The sequence below is a fragment of the Talpa occidentalis genome, unplaced genomic scaffold, assembly GCF_014898055.3.
Source record: "Talpa occidentalis isolate TD23 unplaced genomic scaffold, MPIMG_talOcc4v2.1 talOcc4.3, whole genome shotgun sequence".
Classification (NCBI taxonomy): domain Eukaryota; kingdom Metazoa; phylum Chordata; class Mammalia; order Eulipotyphla; family Talpidae; genus Talpa; species Talpa occidentalis.
Genome location: NW_023603184.1, coordinates 41,580,494 through 41,596,668, shown reverse-complemented (window position 1 = coordinate 41,596,668; position 16,175 = coordinate 41,580,494). Strand labels below are relative to the sequence as shown.

The window sequence follows — 16,175 nt, the reverse complement described above, 5'->3', positions numbered from 1 at the left end:
TGACCCTCAGCCCACCTGAGGAGCATGGGGCTGTTGTTCCATCTTATGGATGAGGAATAAAAGTTCTGAGGGGGGCAGTGACTTGCAAGAACACAGAGCAAGCAAATGCCAAGGAGCCACCTAAGCACTCCAGAGTGCCCTGGACATGCCCTGTGGGCCAGGCTGGGGCAGGGTTAGGCACCAGGTGGTTCCCCAGTCCAGATCGCTGCATAGCCTGCCACCTCTCCCATCGGCATCTTCATTGTACAGAGCTGAGAGGGAGTGACTGCTTGCAGAGGGGGGCAGAACAGAGAAAGGGGTGCAAGTCCTGAGACGTGCCTTTCAAGAGCCAAACAACTACCAGCACCATCAGATCAGGACCCAGGCATAGGCCTGAGGGGTGGTGTTGTGGCCATTTCACAGGTGAGGAAACTGAAACCCAGAGAGACTAAAGAACCTGCCCCAGAAACACAGCACAGGCCTCCCCCACAGCAGGTGCTTCCAACTGTTGAGAAGTTCAAAGCAACAAAGCTGCTGAGAGCCTCCTGCAGGAAGCCAGCAGAGGGCAGCAGAGTCGGGAAGGGGAAAACCGAATTCCAGCTCCCCATTTACTGGCTGAGCAATTCTGTGCCAGTGTCTTCACCTCTCTGAGCCTCCATTTCCTCACCCACGCAGAGGAGACAGATTGTGACCCCTGCAGGGCTGCGTGAGTGCTCCACAGACCATGCAGGCAGAGCACGTGGCGGGTGGAAATGGAGCAAAGGGATATCAGTGTTCACTGAGGTGTGTGGGGCTCCTGTTGCCACCTTCGAAAGGGAAAGTCAATGTTTCGGAAGCTGATTTGAGGGTCACAACTCCCCTGAGGCGTGAACAGCTCCAGATGGGACTTTAGGGAGACAAGAGACCAAGCTGCAAGGTTTCCCAAGAGCAGACTGCCAGCCGCCACTGGTCTGAGTAATATTGTCCCAGGGAGGCAGCTGTCAGGAAGTGGGGGGGCCTCCCCTCCCCACAGCTCCGCTCTCTTATCTCCCAGGCCCAGGCTCACACCCAGTGCTGTGAGCCGGAGGGAGCCATGACTTAGCGCTTATATCCCTGGAGGGAGGGATGAGGGGGGGCGTCCTATCTGGAGGACCACAGCCACCACTCCCCATGGGAACAGGAATAGCCACCACCTGGCATCACTGGCGTCTGTAGAGGTGACCTCCTTGCACCTTTCCCTTGCAGATCTCCCCAGTCAGGGCCTGGTGACAGAGACACATGGCCCATTCCACAGAGAAGGATGTTGAGGCCCAGGCGGGGGGTGGGGGAGTTGCGAGGCCCAGGGTCAAGAGGCAGGTGAATGGATGGGATAGAATCCTGGCTGGCTGGGCTCTCTGACAGGACCCATCCCCAGTGAGCAGCCGCGCCAGAGAAAACCTGTCAGCCTGACACAGAACAAGACAGCATTAGAGGCTTCTCAGGCCCTGAGAGACTAAATTCAGGAGTCAGGAGCTCCAGCCTGCAGCCCACATTGCCCTGACTCATCCCACAACCAGGAGAGTAGCAGCCTCGCCAGCTCTGACCTAGAGACACTGCCTGAGGTTGGTGGCACCTGGGGTCTGCCCTGGCGTCCTGCAGCCACCTTGGGGGCACCGTGAGTGAAACAGCCACAGGAGAGTGCCCAATGACTAGGCACCCATTTTTGCAAAATGCCCCTGCAAGATGACCCCATCCTTCCCCAGACCCCTAGCCACCTACGCCCCCTTCCATCACCATTCACATGGGTTTGCCTTTGAGTCTCTGCCACCACCTGGAAGCTCCAGGCAATGACCTGAACCCGACTTCTGGCCTCCAGTGTGAGGAGCAGGGCTTGGCAGGTTCTGCAGGGGCTGCAGGCAGGATCTCTGGGAGCAGGATTAGAAGCAGAAAGTCCTGAAACAAGTCATCCCCCAGGGCTGGGAGGTAACTGCTATCCAGCCAACACGCCTCTCTGGGCACTGCCTCCTGACCTGTGGTCACCTCTCACTTGTCAGCCCCTCCCAGCTCGTCAGACCTGCTCCATTGGACACAGGCCACAGCCCACAACCACTTCCTTCCACAGCACAAGAGCTTCGGGCCTTCAGGACTCCAGGCCTCCAGGCCCAGAACAAAGAGGAATGTGGCAAGACAGCGGATCGAGAGATTCCCCACCCTCCTCATCCATCCACCTTCACTGCAGTCACCTCCTCTTCAAATCTAAGATCACAGCAGGGATCAGCCAGATGATTGGGGAAAATGAGGCGCAGGAAGGAGGCAGGACCTCTCCTGGGACAGGAGAAAGGAATAGTGTTTCAGGAGTTACCGTCAGTGCCCCACTCCATGCAACAGACCTGCTCCCCACTCCATGCGCCCCCTCTTCCTTCCTTCAGAGGGGATCGTTCCTGGGTAAGGCCATGCAAACTGCCTGTTTGTAGCATAAAGGGGCCTAATGTTCAGGAGGACCAAAGAATGTGGCTTTCTCCAGGTGCTGGTTTGGGGCACATGAGCCCAGGGGTGGGGCTGGGGACCACCAGGCCGCCTTGACAGAATTCTGGGAAGTTCCAGAACTGGCATCTGCTTGTTCCTTTCTGGGTTCTACCAAAGGCCCTGCAGGCTTATCTCCTGAGACAGGGAGAGGCAGAGTGCTGAATGGGGAATGGGGGTACACTCTGTCCCCACAGGGATGAGAAGAGACCCCTACAAGGTCCTGGGTCTGAGTGAGGAGAGGTGGCCTCCCCCACCCATACCTCAGGATTTCAGAGGGCACAGGCCTGTGACAGTCCCCTTATCTTCCTGTCCAGGCCCGCCTGGGGGAGGCCAGCCCATGTTTACTGAGGTGGAGAGAACAAAGAAACAATGCGGGAGGAGGTGTGCGCCCCAGACAGGTGCTGGGTGGGGACTGAAGTGGAAAAGTCTGGCCCCAACTGCAGAGTCTGCAAGAGATGGAACTTCCACTCCCAGGTCCCCAAAACACTGCTGGCCAGGAGCAGGTGGCAAGAGGGGAAACCAGCCTGTCATCTGACCCCCCATCTGTGGTATCTCACCCCACAGATGCGCCTCAGTCATTTCAACCTCCAGAGACCATGATCGGCAAGAATTATCCTTCCCATCTCAGACGAGGCGATTGAGGCCCAGGGAAGTGACTTGCTCAGAGTCAAACCCCCCGTACAGTACAGTCAAGGCCATCTGGTTCAAAAAACATCCTCCGTAATGCATTTTGGGAGAGAGGAGGAGGGAAGACAGAGCAGGGAGCTGGCTGAGGAGATTCTTCAAAACCAGAGAGGCCACAATGCCGACCAACTTAAAGAGAAGGAGCAGGAGGAGGGAGAGGGATGAAGAAGGCGTCCCCTGGGGTTTGGGGAAAGTTGGTTTTTTACTCTTTAAAGAGTCGAATTGAGGCCACCCTATGGTGCAGAGGTTATGTCTCAGAACTGTGAAGCGGTATCACCAGTCATTCGGCATGAGTTCAATCCCCGGCCAGGGAGCTACCCACATGGTACAGCAGACCTCTCCTGTCTCGCCTGCTGCTCCCCTCAGCAGTGTATTTCGGTCAATCTGCCTGTTGTGTTCTCCGCTCTGTCTCTGGGGAATCCTCTCACCCCCTGCACCTCTGGCCTGTACCCCAGTTCTTCTACGCAAAAAAAAAAAAAAAAAATCTTAAAAAAAAAAAAAAAAAAAAAGAGTCACACTGGAAGAGGAAGTGGGCTTCTAGGGCCAAAGTTCCCGCTCACTGGTCAAACACCCAGCAGGTATGAGTAAATAGTTACCCCACCAGGCTGGACCCGCCCGACCCGCCTGAAGCAAGCCAGGCCTGATTCCTGCTCCAGCCCCTGTTTTGTCAGGCTGCAGGGCCCGCAGTGAAACTGGGCCTGCCGCCACACAGCGGCTGCTCACTCACGAACTATCTGTCATGTCCCGGCTGCACGGTCTCACCTCCGCACCCAACACCTCTCAGTCAGTGCCTGGCCCTGCCCTGCCTCCCCACCCCAACTGATGCCCTGTGGTCACTCCTGGGCCCTCTTCAACTCCCCACTCTCAACACCAACCACCACACAAGGTCTGTCAGGGGTCTCCATGTCCAGGGCAGAGGGAGCTCTGCTTCTCTTTTGGTGTCTAGAAAGGGCCAAGCACAAAGTACAGAAGGCGGTGCAGGGAGAGGGCAAGAGGCCCAGAGAGGACAGGGGACTCTGCCAGGGTCACAGGGCAGGGGACAGCTGAGCCTGGCTAGCCCAGCATTTCCTCCTCTCACCACACCTCTCACTTTCCCCAGCCAGCCCACTTCAGCCTCCCTCAGAGCTATGGATCTCAAATATCTGGGTACTGGCCAGGAGGCAGGAGAGGGTCAGGACAGGGGCAGCAAGGGGGTGGAGTCAGGAGGGCAGAATGCTCAAGAGACAGCCCCCCTTCCTAGTACCCAAAGCCTCACAAAGACCCTTTGAGTCAGGCCTCCTTTCCCATCCATCAGACAGAGGAGAATAGGAAAGGCCTGGCAGAGGGGGTAGCCTGCGAGACAGGAATCTGTGGCCAGGCCAGGAGGCTCCTGGGAGCCCAGGAGAACCGAAGCAGGGGGTCGATGCTAGCACAGCTCATGGGGCTGAGGTCAAAGCAATGTGAATCCTTTATCTGTTGTTGGGGAGGCAAGTTGGGGGAGTGCAGGCTGGGAGGCAGGACTCCTGGGTCCCAGACTTGCTTTGCTACCAGCTGGCTGGGCAATCAGAGCATGCTGCCACACTTGGCCTCAGTTTCTCTACTTCTCAAGCACCTCAATCCAAAACAAAACAGGATTTTATTGGGATGGAAGGGACTTGAGATCATAGTGTAACAGGGTGGTCCCCAGGAAAGGGGGAGGTTCCAGGTTCCCTGCCCCACCCAAATGGAGGGTGGAGCTGAGCAGAAGAAGCTGCAGAGGAGACAGAGGAAGGGAGAAAGCAGGATGGAGCCAGAAGGAGACCTAAGGGAGGCGCATGGAGCCTAGAGACACGTAAAGAAACTGCGCTTGTCTTTTGGTTGTGGACGGGGTGACACAGATGTGGGTGAGACCCGTGGGGAGGTGACAATGGCAGCTTTTATCTTGATTTTGATTTTGCTCTTTTCCTTCCGGGCTTGTCTGGTTGTTTCTGACCCTTTTCTGTGGGTCCCCACTGGAAGATGCTTTAGACTTGTGGCAGGCTTTGGGGCCTTGCTCTGGGCCAATCCCATCTGGATGGAGTTTTACCCACAAGGGGACGGGTAACTTTGGGTGCTTGATTTAGAAACTAGATTCTTTGTCTTTCCTGTATTGTTTCCCAATTGTATTAAAGTTCCTTCCCATTAAAGTCTCATATGTTTTGTGTTGATGCAGCGGATGGCAGAACCCATTTAGAGCAGGCAGGTTTGCGGGGTCTAGGGTGCCCCTCTCCCTGCCCTGTAACAATAGTATAAGAGGAATGTGAAAACTAAGTTTCATTTTCCCAAATGTCCGTGGGGCTGGAGGAAGCTCTGTAAAATGTAAGTCTGACCCTGCCACACCCCACGAAAGCCTCAGAGCACAGCACCCAGTCCTGACAGGACCCCAAATGTCCCCCTCCCCTTGCTCTCCTTCACAGGCTCTCCCCTTGCCCAGGGGCACTGCCTCCTTGTAAACAAGCTGAAGGCTTAAGCCTCCCTGGGCTTTTCACACTCTGCCTTCTGCCTGCACAACTTTCCCGGCAAACGCCTTCTCTCATTATTGGGCAGCGGGTGTCTCCCCTGGGCCTCAGCTGGGTACAGCAGCATTACGGTCCTCCTTGTGACTGACTGTGTCACCAGCACAGCCGTGGAGAGAGGAGGGACTGGAGGGGTGGGGAACTGGGTGGTGTCCTCCAGTGGCCTCCCCAACACCCAGGCCCCCTGGGGCATGCACTCTCACACTCAGGAATGGGCTGAAAGAGACTGAAATCATGTTCCCAGGTCTAAGACGTCTGCTAAACACATTCTAGGTCCCGCCCTGGCTGGGCAGGGCAGTCACCAGACACCGACAGTGATGTGATGGCTGCCTGGCCTGGTGTGGGCAGGACTCACAACAATCCTCAGGCACCCTTAGTTTTTACTTCTATCATTATTGATTAATCATAATAAATACTGTCCATGTGCAGCAAATGACTATTTAATCATCATTATGATTAAATTCCTTACACTTGAATGTCAACTCTTAAAAAAAAGGTCACATCCACATCACCACATTTTTACTCCCAAAACAGGAGGGCAGCAGGGCAGAGGGCAGGGTTTCCCAGTGAGGGGTGGAGGCCCGGGGTGGGGAGGGGGAGTCATGGGGCTGCGGTGGTCCCGGCTCCCTGCCAGATATAATCCCACAGCAAGAGGCCCCACATGTGCCCCTCTATTTCCTGAGAGGACTCCCCCTGGCCACCCCACTGTCCCCTGCACACTGAGCCCCATGGGTGGGGCTGGGCCTGCTCATCTCAGTTCTTATTTAGACCAGTCACTGACCTTGGGCCGCTTCCATCTGACCATGGGTCCTGGGGTGCCCTTATAGTACAGAGAGTCATCAGTGGCTGGGAAATTAGGGTCCTCGAAGAGCACCTTCCTGCGCAGACAGGCCCGCTTCAGGGCTGAGTAGTTCTGGTCCTCGTAGGGCTTCACGCAGGAGAACATGGCGGCCGCTGCCCCAGGGGGGTGAGGCTGAGACAAGGCAGTGGACGATGGAGGGGGTATGTGGGTAGCTCCAGGGGCACCTGGGAGGACAGAAAGGCAGGACATCATCACTCACCAAAGGCTGGGGGCCCAGGGCACGATGCGTCAGATGAACCCCCATGAAGCAAGCAACCTCATTCCTACCCATCAGACAGAGGAGAACAGGAAATAGTATTTGTGGGCCTCCCCTGGTAGCGCAGGCGCTTGAGCACCGTGCTGTGAAGCTGTCAGCAGCCTCTGCAGTGCCAGTTAGATCCTGGCGGCCGGCCGGCGGCGAGAGTCTTATATGGCGCGGCAGACCTTTCCTGTCTCGCCAGCTGCTCCCCTCAGCAGTGTATTTCAGTCAGTCTGCCTGTTCTATTCCCCACTCTGTCTCTGGTGAATCCTCTCACCCTCCTGAGCATCTGGCCTGTACCCTGGTTCTTGTATAAAATAAATAAATAAATTTTTTTTTTGAAAAAAGGAAATAGTATTTGTACAGGCCAGGAACTGAGGCTCAGAGTGGGGGAGAGGCCTGCCTAAGGTCACACAGCTGGTGCTTGCAGAGCAGGGATGGAAACCAACCCACCTTACTCCACAGCCTGAATTCTCTCATTCGTGATGCTTAAAGGTGGTGCCAGGCCTGCAGGCCAACAGGCTGAGGACACAATCACGGGCTGACCAGCCACTGCAGCTCCTTCCTTTGTTTCGCCAGCTTCCCTAGAGCTCCCTGGGGCTGAATCAGACTAGAGGCCAACCCGCAACCCCTTCAAGAAAGCAGTACTAGCCCCAAGTTCTTCTCCTCTAGACCCTCGCCCCTTGATCTAGGGTGACACACTTCTGTCTTACACAGAAACCTTGATCCAGGTATCCCTGCCTCACCTTCCACAAATTCACTGTCTTTCTCTCCTGCCCCTCCTGCCAGCACTTTTGGGATAAGCGTCTCCGGTTCTGCAGGAAGCACTCTCATCACTCCTTAATCCTAGTCACCTACCACCTGTGGAAACCCCGCACCCACAATCTCCAAGGTCAGATTTTCCCACCTTCCAGACTTCCAGCCTCTCATGTGCCTGAATGTCTCCTCTCCCAGGGCTTCAGGGGCATCTGGCACTAGGCTGACCCCTCTCCCACCCCTACCTCACCTGCTCCTCTGGGGCCCCCAGGGGGCTGCACCATGGTCTGCTCATGTCCCCTCCGATACTCCTGTGTACAGCCTAGAACTCTCTTCTGGGCCCCTCATAGGCACCAATCAAACACTGAACTTATCCCCCACACATGCCTGGATTCCCTATCCCAGGGGATGGGGCAATAAGCACCCCATTTAAAACAGAGGCCCTGGAACGCGAGGCCTGCTTGGTTTGTTCCTCCTGCACACACAGCTCTGAGCACAGAGGCCACACAGAGGGCGGCTTCACAATAGCACCTTCCCTCCTGCCCCAGAGGACCAGCCCACAGCCCTGAGCCTCACAGCCAGGTGTGGACCAAATGCAAAGGCCACAGACTGGAGTGGCATGGCCAGAGATGGCCTCCAGGAGAGGGGGCAGGGCAGGGTAGGAGCAGCAGCCAGCAGGACCTGACACACAGGAGCCCTGACGGGGTCTCCTGTGAGGTCAAACCCCCGAATATCAGCCCATCTGTGTCCTGGTGTGGCCAACTCTATGAGACCCCGGGCACAGCCCCATGTCTTGCCCTGGGTATCGGGGAGCCTCTCTGAGGCACAGGCCACTTCTCAGCCCAAATGAGGGAAACTGAGGCCCGACAGGCTGGCAACTGGGGTGAACAAGAGTTTGGGAGCAAGACTGACATGGATCCAGTCCCAGTTGCGCCACCTGCCATGTGGCCTTGAACAAGCCACTCAATCTCCCTGACTCCCCATTTTCTCATTTCCACCATGGACAGGGACAATGCTGCTTCGGTAGCTGGATTTTTTTTTAAATTAATATTTTATTTTATATAATTCTTATATCATATTTCATTTTTGCACAATGTATGCATTATCATTTTGGTTATATTCCCCATACAACTGCACCGCCCCTTATTTTGACCCTAGTCCTTCCTCTCCCTGCCCCTCCTGTGGTATGTCTCTGGTTTATAGTTGCTTGTTGATTTTGATTTTTACTTTGTATTAATTAATCTTTTTCCTGGTCCCTTATTTAGGTTTCTATTTACAATAGCTAGGCTATGGAAACAACCCAAATGCCCAAAAATAGATGACTGGATCAAGAAGATGTGGTACATATACACCATGGAATATTACTCAGCATTCAAAAAAGATAAACACATGCAGTTTGCAGCAACATGGATGGCGCTGGAAGGGATCATGCTCAGCGAAATAAGCCAGAAAGAAAAAGAAAAATACCAGATGGTCTCACTCACAGCAGGAATTTAGAAAACCTAAATAAGGTAGCTGGCTCTCAGTTAACTAAAGGCCAAGGAGATTGCTTAGTGGGCCAGGGGGAGGAGCCACCAGAGTAGAGAAGCCACATCTCAGTCCCAGAGAGCCTCATTCCTCCAGCACGGGCCAGGGGCCAGCCACCCGGCTAGAGGTTTGTGTACAGTATTTGAAAACAATGAAAATAGGCCCTTGTGATTTTTCAGAAAAGAAAACTGAAGCTCAGTGGAGAGATGACTTGCCGAAGGCCCATGGTAGAGTCTGGACTTGAACCCACCTTGGGGCATCTACCTTGGTCTTGAGACCTGGCAGCTTAGGAAAAGGGCTGAGGGCGGGGCAGGGCAAGGCTCCCCCCACCCCCCCAACTACAGTGACAGAGTCAGACTGACAAGAAGGAAAAGAGAGGTGGATGCACCAGGGAAGTGAGAGTTAGGGATGAAGATGAGCGTGGGGGTGGGTGGGGGGTGAGTGCAGAACATGGAAGAACAGCAGGAAATGTAGGGAGGGCCAGTGGGCCCTGCCTGCCAAGGAGCTGAGAGCTGCTTTGTCCTCTGCTCCAGATGCACAGCCACTCATCTCTCGCCCCCGCACCCACACAGGGCTGGGCTCCATTGCTGTGTGACCTCAGGCCAATCACTTTAACTTTCTGATGGTCCCTCTCTCCCGAGGCCAATAGCCTCCTCCAGTCCCACCCACCCACCCCGCTCTACCCCACCCCACCCCACCTCGGAAGCCAGAGGGAAGGGGGCGGGGGCAGAGAGACAGTCCCCAGGCACAAGCACACAGCCACACAGGAGAGTCATTAGCATCCCAGCAGGACCAGCTCAGGAAGCAATTCAAGCTGCAGGAATTAGATCAAAGAAGTTGAAAGCAGGAACCCAGAAATCAACTCCAGCACTTCCAGTGTTGAGAGACCCAAGGGCCCAGGGCGGGGAGGTTGCTGGCCTGTGGGTCACGCAGCCACTGCTGGTAAGGAATGAGGGTTCTGGCTGCCTTCCAGGCCAGGCAGGGGCCAAGCAGCTGGGAAGATTTGCTCCCGGGAGGCAACAACTGAGGGAGGTGGGGCTGTGAGGGAAAACTCCACTGGGCCAGAGGCCAGAGAAAAGTGACCAGGCCTGGCTGATAGAAGAGCTGAGCCAGTGCAGCCACCTTTCTGGCCTTACCCCTGCTAGTGAGGCTGACCCTGGCCTACTTATGTCAGGCTCTTATGGCCTTTGCCTTTGCACAGCTTGCCCCTTATGCTCAGACTGCTCTCCTGCACCCGCCTTCTGCCCCAAGGTCTCCTCTCACTCCATCCGAGGTCAATACACCCATCGGGCACAGAGCCTCCCAGCTCTGCTCTCTCCCTATAGTTTCAGGCATAACCACTGATAAGACAGGTGGCGGCAGGGCGACCTTCCAAACTCAGGCCTTGCGTCTGAGCCTGAGTGAGGGCTTCCCAGCTGTGCTTTCAGCCTTCCCTTTGCCCCTGCCAATCTCACCATGCACCTGCTATCTCCACTCCAGGCCCAAATTCCAGCACAAAGAGCTCCTCACACCTCCCTAAACCTGTTTGCTGAGGATCTCTGCACACACTGCTCTGGCTACACGCGGGTACTTGGAGGAACTCCCAGTCACCTTTCAAGACTCAACCCAAGCACCTCCTACCTGCTCCTGACATTGCTCCTCCTGTCACATCTAGTACCCTGGACCCCCTGTGATGGTACTGCTACACTGTACCCCACACGTGTGATACCTAACACTGGCCTCAGTTTCCCTCGGCCAATAAAAGTAAACAGTTGGAAAAAAAAGGAAAGTGGTTTAATTTGTCAACAACTGAGGAGGGTAGCAGATTCGTGTCTGAAAGACAACTGTTTTGCTCTTTGGCAGAGGGCAGGGGTATTCATAGAAAGGGGAAAAAGGGAGGGTTAGGGGGAAAAGGATGTCCTAAAGTTAATTCCATACAGGCTTTGTGGACTCCACCCCCACCCCAGGCCAAAGCCAAGACACTGGAAACTCCAAATCCCATCACCACCAAAGGGAAGGTGGCTGGGACCTGAGGGTGGGGTTAAGCAGCCAGGTTGAGATAAAAGGCAGACACATGGGCTTTGGGGGTCCCCCATTTTGGCTCTCCACCAGCTAGCAGCGTCTGGCCAGCTCTGAGAGTAACTTTGGGTTTCCAGGTCGTCGGATCGGGTAGGATGCATTAAAGACTTTATTTCCCTATTTTCTCCCTGAGTTGTACACTTTCTTTATTTCCTTTTCTCTTGTAAATAAACCTTTTATTAACCTTTTGTGTGTGTCTGTAGTAGAGTATTAATAAGTCCCTTTAAAGCGCGCTGGTGAGGACCCACAGCCAGGAACCCGTTCAATATGGGGGCTGCTCTATAACAGCTTGGCGCCCAACGTGGGCCAGGGTCCGCAAAGGGGAGGGGGAAGGGCTCTGCGCGGAGACGGATGGGTGCCAGTTTGCTTTTTTCAACAACTGCTGTTTAACTCCCTTTTCCTTGGAGTGCAAGAAGACAAACCTGTCAAACAAGGGGGAACTTGCTAGAAAGACAAACTTGTTAATGCTTATCTGAGAGAGGGGTCATAAAGGAGGCAAACTTGTCAGATAAGGGGAAGTGACAAGAGATGGAGGAAGACAGACTTGTTAATTCTCATCTGAGAGGCCAGGCGTGTGGAACTGCATCAGGAGCACATGACTCCTTCGTCTCCAGCCCAGCCCATGCCCTCCAGGGCAGGACCCCGGTCCCCAAGAAACAGAGGGGTACATTCAGTAGTCTGCTGGCTGAACCAGCAGAGCGGATGCAGGAAGGATTCCTTCACAAGTGGGCAGACGGGTAAGAGCAGCAGGGACCCCCAGGGGATCAGCTCTGTGTCAGGGCCTCAGAGCTCTCTGGTCTCCCTAAGTCCAGGTGGGCTTCCAACCAGACCAGCCCTCAGTCTTCCTCTCTTCTGCTCGCCCCTGTCCCCTCCCCTCCTCCCGCTCCTGACAGGGGTCAGAGCCTGAGCTCACACTCCCACTGTCAGGGGAAGGCACTTCTGCAGCCCAGTCCTTCTCCAGCTCCTGAGAGGGCCTTGGCATCCCTTCCCCCACGGCAGCCTGAGCATGTGACCCTGGACAGCCACGTCAGCGCTGGTCGTCACGCCCCGCAAGGCCCCTGCCCATCTCCTACTCGACCAAAAAGACCCAGAGCGACAGCATCTGGCTGGAACTGGATGCATTTTCTGTTGTTTTTACTTTAAGATTTTTCCAGGTTCCATGTATTTATGGAGAGGAATGCTGACTTCTCGTTTACTGTAGCTACAGTTTCCCTTAAGAAATATTACGGAAAAAGGAAGTTGATTTAAAGAAAAAGATTAAGTTCCCAGTAATGTGGGTGGCAGCCTCGGCGGTACACGAAGCCGGGCAGGACAGGGTGTTGCCCAGGAAGGACTGGAGACAGTCTCACCTCTCGGACCTCTGGGCTTTCCTCTCAGAGGGAGGATCACGGAGCCAGCACATAGAGGCCAGTGAAGAACTAGCTAGAAGACTCACTAGCAGTTAACAAGATCTATGAAAAGTTCTAGAAAGTGAGACTGTGTGGTACTGGCATAGGGGAGACGAACAGACCAACAGAACAGCATAGAAAGTCTAGCTAGGGGCCACAAGCACACCTGATTATGCTGAGGTGACAGCAGTGCCCTGGAGAAGGAATGCCTTTTCAAAGAATGGTGTGGGGGCCTCCCTGGTGGCACAAGGGATTAAGCATCACACTACGAAGCAATCCACAGCCTCTGCAGCATGAGTTCGATCCCCGGCCAGCCAGGGAACAATCCACATGGCAAGGCAGACCTCTCCTGTCTCACCTGCTGCCCCCCTCAGCAGTGTATTTCAGTCAGTCTGCCTGTTCTGTTCCCCACTCTGTCTCTGGTGAGTCTTCTCACCCCCTGCATCTCTGGCCTGTACCCCAGCTCTTGTATGCATAAATAAATAAATATTAAAAAAAAAAAACAAACCAAAGAGTGGCGTGGGGTCCACAAGCTATGGAAAACAATTCCTCTTGATCTAATTCTTGCTACACACAAAAACCAACTCCACATAGTCTGTGGAGCTAACTGAAAAGTAAAACAATAAAGCTTTTTGAAGCAAACATAAGAAAAAGAGCATGTCCAAATGGCCAATAAATGGAAGACGTGCACAGCTTCCCTATCACCAAGGAAAAGCAATTAAAAACCACAATGAGACACCAAAACACCCCCACCGTAATGGGTAACATGAGAACACACCCCCCCATACACACACACGTAAAGTGAAAATACCATACATGCATGCACGCGCACTCGCGCATGCACACACACACACACACACACACACACACCAAGCACAGCTCTTTAACATTGCTGGTGGGAGTGTGAATTGGTACAACTAAAGCTAAACAAACACATAGTTTCACATCCAGTAATTCTACTCCTAAGTATACACCAAACAGAAATGCTTATACATATTCACAAAAAAGCATGTGCAAAGGTATTTATCACAGCAGTATTTGTTACAGCTGGGAAATGAGGAAAAAACCCAGTGTCCATCAACGGAAGGATAAATATGTTGTTGTGGTGGAATATTACACAGCAACGAAAATGATCAAATTATTGTTACATGCAACTCCATGGACTGCACAGCATTAATATCAAGCAAGAAAAGGAAAACTGTGATTCCACGGACATAAAACTAAAAAGCAGGTACAGTTTATCTTTGGGGGATAGAAAGCAAGAGAATGGCACTTTTGGGATAGTAACTGAAGGGGCAGAGCAGACTTCTAGTGTTCTGGTCACAATGCTTCTGAATCTGGGTGGTGGCTGCATGGAGTGGTAGCTGTGGAAATTCACTCAGCTGTGTGCCTACAACTTAGGCGCTATTCTCAAGGTCAGTTCTGCTTCAATAAACAGCTAAGCCAACAGAATAACCCCAATGGCCTCTAAAAGAAGGGTTGGCGGCTTCTGGGGGCCCCATCTCAGCAATCCTGGGCCCTTCACAGCTTGAGCCCTGGGAGGTACTGCCTGGTACCCAGGGTGAGACGCTGGGAGTGGAGGCACAGGAGAGAGCCCCAGCCCTGGTTAGTCCTGGCTGAGTCTTCTCCTCCATCTCTCAGGCTACAGCTTTGACCTTGGAGTGATCATGTCCAAGAAGGGGTCACACAGGTGGGAGTGGTGCCCCTAAGCCCCAACCAGGCACACACTTCCAAAGTTTCCTCTGTATTTGAGAAAGGGGTGCCAAGGTTTCCTTTATATCTGAGAAAAGGGTGCCTGCCAGCCCAGAACCACCCCCCGGAGATGTTCTGGGCAGTGCAGTGCTCACAGGATGGAACTGAGCCCCTCCAAAGGGGAGATGTGGTAGGCAGGTGCTCATGGGATCCCACCAGAGGTCCTGAGCACCGGGCCAGGCTCCCAAGGGAAGGAAGCTGAGCAGGGGAGGGACCCGAGATCCGTCTGACTGTCACATGAAAAATGCACTAGAAAAGGGCAAGACTAGAGCAGAAGCAGCAACAGGACGGCCACGGAACTGGCAGTGGCGGGCTCTTGTGAGTGGAGAGACGACAACCCAGTCCTTCTAGATCTGTGTGGGAGGGGGCTCAACTCAGTAACCAAACTGTTGTGGGGGTAAAAGAAAACCCAGGAGGCCTGCTTGGGAGTCCTCCTCCGTCTGCCCGTTCCCCACACCCCATATTGGTTGTCCCTTGTGCAGGAAAGGCCCTGCAGAATTATCACCCAGTGCCAGTCAAAGGGGCCCACGATGCCTCACGCCTATAACCTGGGGACTGAAGCCCCCCATCTCTCCCACCTCCCTTCCTCGACCTCCCACTGCCTCCCACCCCAGACCACAGGGCCCCTTCCCTGCGCCATATGATTCACAAAGGGCTGAACATCTGGGACTTATCAGCAGTTTTTGCTGCCCTGAGCAGACAATGAGGGGTTTAGACTTTAAAGGCAGACCCAGGAAGAGGGGGTGTCACAGGAGGACAGACAGACACATAGTCAGCACCACGGCAGAAAGGCCTGTTGCAAGGGGAGGCAGAGCAGGCAGAGCAGGCAGGACACACACACGTGGGGGGGGGGGTGCAGGCGTTGAAGCAACAGCTGGGAGGAAGCTGAGCACTGATTGGGGAAGCTGACAGGACCAGATGTGGGGCTCTAATGGGGATCTGGGGGGTCAGGGGGTGAGGACAGGGGCTGAGGCTGTGACTCAGGTCAGGGAAACCCTGGGCCAGGGCGAGGCAGGCCAGATGCCAGAGAGGGGGCCTGGGAAGGGCAGAGCCTTCCAGTTGGGCAATTGCTGGTAATTTGTGTTTGTTTTTGCCAATGGCAGCGTTTCCTTTCGCCCCATGCCCCACTCCCTTCTCTTCTCGCTCCACCAGCCAGCGTTTCACTAGCACGTTCCATGTGTCCTGTTAAGGGCGGATTCTGGGCTCACAGGACTCCTGCTCCCCCTCGCACCACATCCTGAGCAACATGACAGGATGGGGGAAGGAGACAGCGTGAGGAGGGAGGGCTGCGCCAGGGCCACAGGGCGGCAGGGTCGGGGCTGGGGCCCGGTGCCAGGCCTAGTGAGTCACTTTGGCCAAAGCTGGCACAGAGACTGGGAAATCCTGTCTTTCTTCTCCACTCCCCTCCTTTATCATTTCTGTCCTCCAGCTGCAAAGTGATCTTTTAGGACGTAAACAGACAAGTCACTACTCTGTGCAAGGAGAGAGAGGGGCTGGAGGGCAGGGCCAGGCACTTTAGGGGAGCAGGGTCTCTGGCTGGTCCGGGAACAATGATGTCCCAGGAGCAGGAGGGAAAAGCCAGTCTTGGGCCAGCTGGCTGTGAGCCCCAGGCCTCTTCCCCACAATTGTTCCATTTGGGAGTTGGGTGCCCGCCACAGGGCGCTGGGAGGGCCGGGCCAGGAAACCTCTTCAAGCAGAGTGCGCCTGGGAGCAGAATCTCCAAAAGTCCGCTCCGTGGGCCACTTGAGGAACAGGAAGAATCTGGGAACCCGCCCACAATCCCAGAAGCAGGGACTTTCCTGGGCAAGGACATCTAAGGCTTGGCCTCAGGTAGGGTGAGCACCTTGTCCGGTGTGGCCACAAAGGGCCCACAGCCCAGGAAACCAGGGTAGCTATCACCCCATCTTGGTGGGAGCAGCCCTGCACCACATCCT

General features: G+C 54.6%; 1 protein-coding gene across 2 annotated transcripts in view; it reads right to left on the bottom strand.

Moving 5' to 3' along the window:
• Window positions 1-16,175, bottom strand: part of CAPN5 (calpain 5) — a 50,620-nt gene that overhangs the window by 28,573 nt on the left and 5,872 nt on the right. For both annotated transcript variants that reach the window (XM_037523010.2, XM_037523012.2), the window contains exon 2: window positions 6,442-6,686. In XM_037523010.2, the coding sequence (XP_037378907.1) occupies window positions 6,442-6,606 (165 nt within the window). In that variant the 5' untranslated portion in view covers window positions 6,607-6,686. The remainder of the gene's footprint in view (window positions 1-6,441; window positions 6,687-16,175) is intronic.